Source organism: Pangasianodon hypophthalmus, chromosome 23 (assembly GCF_027358585.1).
Source record: "Pangasianodon hypophthalmus isolate fPanHyp1 chromosome 23, fPanHyp1.pri, whole genome shotgun sequence".
NCBI lineage: Eukaryota > Metazoa > Chordata > Actinopteri > Siluriformes > Pangasiidae > Pangasianodon > Pangasianodon hypophthalmus.
This window is the reverse complement of record NC_069732.1, coordinates 6,299,896-6,309,552: the sequence shown is the minus strand read 5'-3', so window position 1 is coordinate 6,309,552 and position 9,657 is coordinate 6,299,896. Positions and strand designations below refer to the sequence as shown.

Here is a 9,657-nt window from a genome sequence, read left to right as displayed (position 1 = left end):
TTGTTTCTTGTTTTTTCATATTTTCATTGCTTGCTTATTAATAAAGAGACATGACCTGATTTTCATCAATAGTGTTTCACTTCTATAAAGATGCTCTTAGCAGACCTTGTGTAATAAAATGGCCTGATCTTGTTAATACAAAGATTAGCATTGAAATGTTTTGCTTATTTAGGTAAAACATGTCAACTTCATTACTTATATATATATATATATGAGCATTGAGTTACTATTTTCTTATTTAAAAGACACATCATTTTCCCAGAGGAAACTTAAAGAAATACTCACCCAGGAAAGGAATAACAATACTTTCAGTATATGCATTTAACTGCTGCAGACAAATGTCTCATAAGCTCTTATGCTCATGTATTTATCATGGCAGAAATTCCTTTATACCTATTTGTTTATAGGCATCTAATGTGAAAAATCATCTATTTTCAAAAGTGCACCAGTCCCTTTTCCAGCAAAACACCCCACAACACGATGCTTACACCTCCGTGCTTCACAGTTGGGATGGTCTTCTTCAGATTAAAAGCTTCACCCTTTCCCCTCCGTACATAGGGCTGATTATTACGGCCAGTCAGTTTCATCTGACCAGAGAACAGTTCTCCAAAAGGCTGGCTTTTTTTTAATGCCGGTCTTGGAGTAGGAGCTTCTACCTTACATGACAGGTAATGATGGATGTACTGTATATACTTTGGTACCTGATGCTTCCAACTCCTTCACCAGTTCTTTTGTTGTGTTGTGTTGTGTTGTGTTGTTTTTTGGACTAAAGTTTGTTCATCCCAGGGAGTTAATTTGTGCCTCCATCCTGAATGATGCAATGTTTGTGTGGTCCCAAGATTTTTATATTTGAATACAATTATTTATACAGACGTTTTTGGTACTTTAAGTAATTTGGAAATTGCTCCTAAGGAGGAACTGGAGTTGTGGAGGTCCACTTTTTTTTTCTGAGGTCTTGGCTGAGTTGCTTGGAGTTTCATGGTGTTAAGGTAGGCCCTCTGTAAAGGTAGGCCCTTTTACAGCCACAGGTGTGCTCCCAATTAACTCCTAATTATGACAGTTGACCAATCAGAAGTCATTACATCAATTTCTGGAATCTTGCAGACTGTTTTAAAGACAGTCAACTTGGTGAATGTGAACTTTCGACCCACTGAAATTCTCATGTAATGAATTAAAGCTGAAATAAAATGCTCTCTGATCAATTGTTTTAAAATTACCTCTGATGTGAACAAACTAGATGCCATATTTCACTTGCCAAAATTAATGGTATGGTACCATGAAGTTTGTGGAGTTGTGAAAAATGAGTTGGAATATCTTTAGGTGTATGTAAACTTTTGGCCTTAACTGTATACTTTTGTTATGGATAGGGTCGGGAAATACACACGTGATATGCGGTATGTGTGTGTATGATTTATACACTGTATTTTATTCCATGCGTATTAAAATGTTCCTGCACTGCATGGGCAAGTCAAAAACCCCTGCCCCTGTGTACTCTCTGTATATGTGAAACAAGAAATATTGTTTGACTCAGACGTGTTCCAGAAGGCTGCAGTTCCTTTGCGCGCCATCAGAGGGCGCCAAGTTCACACAGAAAAGCAAACAAAGCCTTTAGGAAAAGTTTGGCGTCTTCTGAAACAGCATACTTGTGGTGGTGTGTGGTTGGGGGCGTGGCATTTTGTTGTCAGTAATAGGGTTAAAGGTTTAGTAAGATATATATAAATAGTGTCACATTGGGCTAAATAATAATAATAATAATAATAATAATAATAATTATTATTATTATTATTATTATTATTAAGCAAGCCTGTATTCCAGAGCCACAATATGACTCAATCAATCAAACTCGCATGCTGATGATTTAAATATTTAAGATAAATGAGAAGAAAGCTTATAATTATCAGGCAGTGAATATGGCGGATGTCCAAAACCAGCATTATGAATCAAATGTGCAAGTATTTTTTTACACTTAAACTCTAACATACTATATTACAGTAGGCTACATTATGTAAATTTCTGAGGTACTCTCTAGGTTGCTTTGTTAGCAACTGTAAAACTGATGACATGTCAAATTATATATATATATAATATAATATGTATGCATATATATATATATATATATATATATATATATATATATATATATATGTATGTATGTATGTATGTATGTATGTATGTGTATATATATATATATATATATATATATATATATATATATATATATATATATATATATATATATATATATATATATATATAAAACCTGACCATTTTGTAAAGTTACTTGTAATAACTTATTTCTGCCAGTGAGGTAGAGTCTTCAAATCCATAAATCCTTTCAGTTACCACAAATATTAAATATTGTATTTTTCCCTTTCTGTCTTTTTCCTCATTGCGCCCTTGCAACCTCTCTCGTTGTAATTCCAACTTTTGTGTCCAGCAGATTAGAGACAGAGTGAAGATCCAGGCTGAGGAGATATAGACCTTCCCCAACACACTCTACACAAAACTGAGTACAAAACTGACCTCCTTCAGCTTTTTCCCTCTCTAAAATAATAATATTCTGTCATAAACTGTTCTCTACTGCATTGAAGAAATTCAAATAGCTGCGTTCGCTGATCAGATTATTAACATGACATCCAGACTCTTGATGGATTGTTTGACTTGGGATGCTTTTCTGAAAAAAAAAAAACTCCTTCATTGGCTTAAATCTTTCAAAACAGAAGCAAAACGGCGCATGCACACGTACACTTGCGTCCTTTTTGTTACCTGAAGACTGATCTGTATAGCACATTATAATTTTACCCCTTATAATAAACCGACAGGGTGAATAATTTTCCCCCAAATAAAGTGACAAGCTGAACTGAATGAGTTTAAGCAAAGAACTCACCATACAGGACCAGTTTATCCGGTTTAAAACATAATAATAATGATAATAATAATAATAATAATAATAATAATAATAATAATAATAATAATAATAACTACCGTAGCTTCCTTATGACGCGATATGAAGCCTTCACAAGTATTTTGATGAGCGCTGATAACTAAAGCAACCAAACTTTGTCCATAGAAGGTTTGAATTATATATAAACAGCATAATTTAACCATAAATTATAAATTAAACAGTTGGCTTATGTAAAAACAGTGTTGTTATTGTGTTGGATGTAATCCTATTATTTTACTTTACTCTGTTTTGTTGTTTTTAGGAGATTTCTTTCTGAGTTTTGGAGTTTTTCCCGAAAAAGGAAAAAAAGTTTCAGAACTGAGCTTAACCCTTACAAGCACAGCTAGTTTGTTTTATAAAATCCTAAAAAAAAAACCAATTCAGTAATAAAGTTTTATTATACTCTTGTTTAACACACAGCCGCAGTTCACAGTGCAACACAAAAATAATTTAGGATTTTCCAGACTCGTTCCAGTGCTGCATAGGAGACAAAGCAAAACTGAATTTAATTTGTAGTCAAACTCAATCTGACTTTATTAAGAGATATTAACCTTAAAACCAATCGTCAGTAAATACAAACACACATGCGCAATTAAATTAAACAAACAAACAAAAAAGATTAAATTAAAAAAAGAAGATTAACAACCTGATAGAAATGATCCTATTCTAAAATCATAAATATAAATTGAAAGTGCGACTCTGATAGACTTCAAGGTACAGTTCAAACTCGTGGATAAATAAAACTGAGAGACACACTGTATGTACAACTTTTCAGTTTGTTTTCCAGGAGAAGGTGAACATGTCGACGCACTGGGGGAAATATCTGAGCAGTTTCGAGTCACAGAGAAATGAAAGACTACGGTACAAAACCACACTGAGATTGGAGTCTTGAGATTTGCTTGAGTACTTTTCACAAGTGTCCTGAAGCCCACTAGAGCCTTCTCTGATAACTAAGCAACATTTGATCGATTTTTGTTTCAGGCAAACACCATTCAGAGTTTGTAAAATATCAGATTTACTCAGTGTTGTCTTGCTGAGTTTATGGTGTATTGGTCTACCATAAAGTAAACCTTTTTTTTTAAATATGAAGAGTAAAGTGCCTCAGTATAGTTAAATCAAACAAGACATTTCATAGTAAACCTAAATATATACAGTAAACATACGGGTGTTTTTTTGTTGAAGGTGTCCAGGCTTTTATAGTGTAGGCTACTGGAAGTTGCCACTGCTCCCTGTCTGTGTTTATGAAGACACCTGAGACTTTTGGATAAAATATTAGATAACATTTTAAAAAGTTTTTTTTTTTTATTTTTTATTTTTTTAGTTATGGACGTTCTGCACTGGATTGATAGAAGTAGGCTTACTGACACAGCCTTGACGCAATTTTACCATTATTTTACAAATTCAGATTGTTCAGCTGATTGAATTGTGGCCGTTCGTGCTTGCCGTCTGGACTGGATCCGTAGTGCGCAGGGTTATCCGGGGACTGACACGCAGGGCTGCCCGGCGCGCTCTGTTCGCTGTCGGTGTCGCTGCCCTTTTTGCACACGCCGCCGTTCGGTGCTGAATTTTCGGTGCCTCCGGTGCTGTGCGTCTTCACGTGTTTGCTGAGGTGGTCGCTGCGCATGAAGCGCTTGTTGCACACGGGGCAGGCGAAGCGCTTCTCGCCGGTGTGCGTGCGCAAGTGCCTCTGGAGCTCGTCGGAGCGTGTGAACCTCTTGCCGCAAAACAACCAGTTGCACACGAATGGCCTCTCGCCCGTGTGCCAGCGCAAGTGCGCCTTCAGGTGAGAAGTCTTGCCGTAGACTTTACCGCAGCCCGGGATGTGGCAGCTGTGCAGCCCTTTGCGCCGTAGGCTCGCTCCTGCCGGTCCGAGCCGTTCAGCCTCTTGGCAGTTCGGGCAATCGCAGGTCGCCCTGCCCGCATAGCGCCGCGCAGAAGAGCGCGGTGAGCCCGCGAGGGTTACAGCGGGCGATGCAGTGAGGACGGCTCCGCTGGCGCCCGCCACTGAGCTTGGGCTAGAGTCCGGGTACGAAGCTGGCAATACGGGCTTGAATCCGTCCACTAGGTGCTGCCCGCCGGCGAGCAGGTGCGGCGATGAAGCAGCGCTGAACGCGGAGTGGCCGAGCGCCGCCGAGTAGTCCGAGTTGTAGCCTCCTAACGGAGAATGCAGCGAGGTCTGGAGGCCGTTGGCGCCCAGCGGATTGTCGATCCAACCCGTGCCCACGTCCCACCAGGCCGAGGCGCCAGCCGACGTGTCCCCAGCCGCGATGCCCGACTTGAACCAAGAGTCGTACGCGTGCGCGACGCCCATCCTCGGGTAGATGCCCTGCAGGCTGTCCACCGAGGTGTGCACTTTGGAGATGAACACGGGCTGCGAGCTCGGCTCCTGAGATCCTCCTGAGATGGACACAGAAGTCTGAAACGCGGAGTAATCGCTCCCGAAGGGGCTCCCGGACGCGCTGCTGGTCGTTAGTGAGAAAGCGCTGGAAACTGGAGAACCGTTTGCGCTAAAGGTTTCCGCCAGGCCGCTCCCGCCTCGAGACGACAGACCCGACCCGAGACTGCAGCTTCCCGGAGAGCCTCTTTTCCAAGGATGGAAGCCTTTCCCAAATGAAGCGCTGTCTGATATCATGGCAGATGTAGGGCTCGGGCTGCCGATTTTGTTACAGGTTGCAGCCAGCATGGCTAAAGGAGTAGATCCAAACTTGGGCTCTTCCTGGAGTGATTACAGACAACAAAAACATGTTAAGCCTCAGAGAAAAAAGCATGGTCTCAGAATGATATTCTAGAAATATCTAATGAGGCAATATAAGATAGTTTTAAATAGAAAATTATTAGTCTATATTATATATTATATTACATCATTGTGCACGTTTTTACAAGTAGCATACTCTCTCCAAAGGAAACCCGACGCTTTTTGTGATACAGTAAACAAATTAAAAATATAGCTTAACTATTGTACAAGTAAATATGTATTGTAAACATCTTTTGTCTTTTTTCTTTTATTTTTTCTTACAACTGTGCAGGTCTATTTCAAACTTCTGAACGTGATTCGTGTCTTCACCTACGAGCAAGACAACCTAATTCTGCAAAAAACGAAAATAAAAATACAGCTCAGAAGTAGACATTAAGCTCTTACTCACCCCTAGAAGTGAAGTTGCCATCCCAGAAGTGTCCACCTTTGCGAATACCTTCACATTTATAGCCTACGCGCTTGCTCGGGTTGTTTTGTTAAAGCAGTATTGTCATGTACTGAAGCTCGCCGCCCCTTTCCCAGTGCAGTTGTAGCTCCTCTCTGGCTTTGAAGTTCCGCAGGCTCGGCTTTCAACCAATCAGATTCGTGGAAGTCGTGAAGTCATCGCCGCTGACGTCTCTGCTCTTCGAGCTTCTCAAGGCAAGTGCAGATGTGAAAGCCTACAAGTGGGCGTGGCTGCAGGGTGAAGCGCAATCCGGTCATCCTTTCTGATGGGGATCTCCCCCTCTTCTCTATGAGGACCTGGAACGACTGTTTTAACACAGCAACGATTTATACCCGAATCTATCAAACCAAGGCAGCCATATTCTTTTCTTATTAGGCCTATAATATTTCTAAGGGGGGGTTTTATTGGGTTGTAAACACAATTTTTTCAACCACCATAAAACGTGGCACTGGCACCTTTTATGGTAGCTGAAGAATTAGTGTTTACATCCCAGTGAAACACCCTAGAAGTGAAAAAACGGTACTAAACTGTACCTTTCCCTGTAGCTGCACTCAGAAATAAAGTGCTTTCCTCTTTTTTCCCCAAGCTGAACACCTGTAACTATCCAAAGTACCACTAAACTGTTCAAAGTACCATCAAGGCACCTTTGTTTGTAAAACTGTGCCAGTCTGTTTCTGATGCTGTGAAAAGCACCAGCCAAATCTTACCAACCTCACTGACACACTCTTAGAAAAACTGTACTTTTTTGTTGCTGGCATGGGACCATCATGGAGATATGTTTGCACCCTTTATTTTTTATTTTTTACCTGGTGCCCCTTTAAATAGCTTTTAGAGTACAGCTTTAAATGTACATCCGTGTTCCATAAGGTCCATTTAGACACCTTAAATTAAGTTAAAGGTGAAAAATAGCCTACATACTAAAGGAGCAATCTTTATTTCTGAGAATGTAAAGTGGTACCATGGTCTTCTGTACATTTAAATTATAATGCATTAAATTATAATCAGATTATAATGCACCTTTCACCTGGAAATGTGGTCCTTCATAGTTGGGCCTTTTAGAATAAAGCTTTAAAGGTACCATTTTGTCTTTCTAGGTAAATATACATACATGTAAGACCACGTTAGCAACAAGGAGTGGTACAGTTAAGTACCCTATTTTATGAGAGTGTGTCAGTGAAGATGGGAAGGTTTGGTTCTTCTCACAGCATCACTTACAAAGGTTACTCAAGGGCACTTTGGATAGTTAAGGGTTCCTATAGTTTCATTAAGGTGTTCAATTTGATAAGGAAATACTCTCTTGTATAGGGTTCTACACACAATCTTTACAGGTTCTCCCAAACCGAAGAACCATTTAGAGTTTTTAGCATTTTAGATTTAACCTTTTTTTTTTTTTTTTTTTTACGAATGCCTGCTTTTTATGTCAGTCGTCATACACGGATCCTAATAATTATGTGTAATCTGTGAAGTGGGGCTCACGGGTCATTGTGCCTTGGGAGGGCGTGGTCGACCAGCCCAAGGGGCGGAAGTGGGTGTGCACGCGGCAGGACGACCGCGTCTTGTCAAATATGAAAAAAAAAAAAAAAAAAAAAAGAACTAACTTCATCCTCGTAGCCCCCTTTGCTTTTCACTTCATTTATAGCAAGCTGAAAGTTTGGAGTATCCCAATATTTTAGACGTTGGTTTAATTTATATAAAGATTTCATCCAAAGGTTTTAGAACCTTTCTAAAAAGGAGCTCTACTTAAAAAGTTTTTTTTTCTAGGCAAATCCTCTGTTATAGGGTTCTACATAGCGTTCCTAGGAACAAACAAACAAACAAAAAAGACAAAAACAACAACAACAACAACAAAACAGACAAACAAACAAACAATAATCCTTAGGGTGCTTATAAGGAACCATTTTAAGGGTGTATAATTTTGTTTGTCATGATTAATTTATTGGTAAATGCAAATAATATATTTATCATTTAATAATAATAATAATAATAATAATAATAATAATAATAATAATAATAATATAGGCTAGAGAAGAAGAAGAGGGAAAAAAACAAATAGATCTAAATGTAAGACTCCTGAAGCGCACTGAACCGAACTGAATCCATTAACATGCGCTGCACGCCGACAGCCTACATTTCATTTGAAATTCAAATTTAATAAAGTGGCGTGTTTTAATCACGCGAGTTTTATTTGCTTGATATGACGTGTATCCTGACCGGGCCTGTGCTGTCTGACCAGGCTGGTTACTGTGAGAGAGAAAGAAAAGACACAAATCTATTAAACCCCTGTAGCTTTATCTGGACATCAGACTGGGTCCAGTGCGGCCAGTGCACTCCTGAGGGGTTGCAGAAAAATGTGAGAAGATGATGATTTTTATTATTATTATTATTGTTATGATGACACATTTTGTGTGTAATTTTGTCTGGGAGTCTCTAAGCAGATCTTAATTCAGAATTAAAATAGTTTTATGATAAATCAGCTACAGTAAGTGATATTTATTATAGTGATCTAAAATCATGACTACGTCTTTTGTCATCATTATTTTATTACTTATATTTTGCTGAAATCAGTCTTTCGAGTTTTGCCATATAAAGGTCATTTTTGATTCTCCAAAGAATCCTTTAATGTTTTGTTCTTTAACCATTTTTTGGGGGCCACAGAAATGTTCACATGATATGCAAAGACCTAAGGATTGGAAATGACTCCTTAATTCATGATAAGCTGCAAAATAAGAGCCACCCTTTGTTAAAATGTATTTAAGCAAGGTTGTAGGGAACTTTTTTTTTTTTTTCAGGAAGACGTCCTGTATTTCAGATTAGATTGAAGGTCTCACTATTTATTTGCAGAAATGTTTATTTCGGCTTTGAATTTCTTGTACAATGAATTTATTTGCAGTAGATAATTAGAAGAAAATTGTAAGGAAAAAAATCATAACAAAGTTGAAACTGATAAAAAAAAAAAAAACATTAGAAAGGTGTCATTTTGTGCAGAATTTTTAGCATTATGCTGTTTAATCACATGTGCAACATTTTCCCAAGTTTTTCCAGAATTGTCGGGTTATAGCAAGCCTCTCTCTCTCTCTCTCTGTGCATATAGTCTTTAATGATTTTCTCATGCATCTACAGTGCCATAAGGTCCCCATCATTCACCCCTGTCGCACACTTCAAAGCCCGGTGTACAGGTTGAGCTAAACTGCAGGCCGGTCCGGAACAGATGTTCGGTCTTTTCAGCTCCTCTGTTCTCACACGAATGGCGGTGGATATCGCGCTCGTGAATCCCCGTTTGAAACCTGTTCCCTTCGCGGCTTCATAATGAGCGCATTATCACGGACCAGCGCGCGCGGACAAAACGCAGCGCGATTCGCGTGCTTTCGAACAATCCTGCGGGGGATGAAAAAAAACCACCCCAAAAAACAAATGCCTGCTTGGCTCTAATGTCAGGAAAAAATGGCGAGAGGGCGATTTAATTGCTGTTTTGATGCTGAAAAATTGTTCTAATACAATGCATTTTTTAAAAAA

At 39.0% G+C, this 9,657-nt stretch overlaps 1 protein-coding gene across 1 annotated transcript; it reads right to left on the bottom strand.

Annotated features, from left to right (window-relative positions):
* Positions 1-4,148: 4,148 nt before the first annotated feature.
* sp8a (sp8 transcription factor a) lies at positions 4,149-6,206 on the bottom strand. The gene is made up of 2 exons (XM_026929989.3): positions 6,088-6,206; positions 4,149-5,660 (listed from the first exon to the last, which is right to left on the bottom strand). Exons 1-2 carry the CDS (start codon positions 6,106-6,108, stop codon positions 4,338-4,340), a joined length of 1,344 nt encoding a protein of 447 aa, XP_026785790.1. The 5' UTR covers positions 6,109-6,206; the 3' UTR covers positions 4,149-4,337.
* Positions 6,207-9,657: the final 3,451 nt, after the last annotated feature.

Excerpts from the sequence above, each read along its gene's own strand:
- sp8a (XM_026929989.3), bottom strand. The coding sequence starts at position 6,108 with ATGGCAACTTCACTTCTAGGG. Across the intron at positions 5,661-6,087 it reads TGGCAACTTCACTTCTAGGG|GAAGAGCCCAAGTTTGGATC; the intron begins GTGAGTAAGAGC and ends TAATCACTCCAG.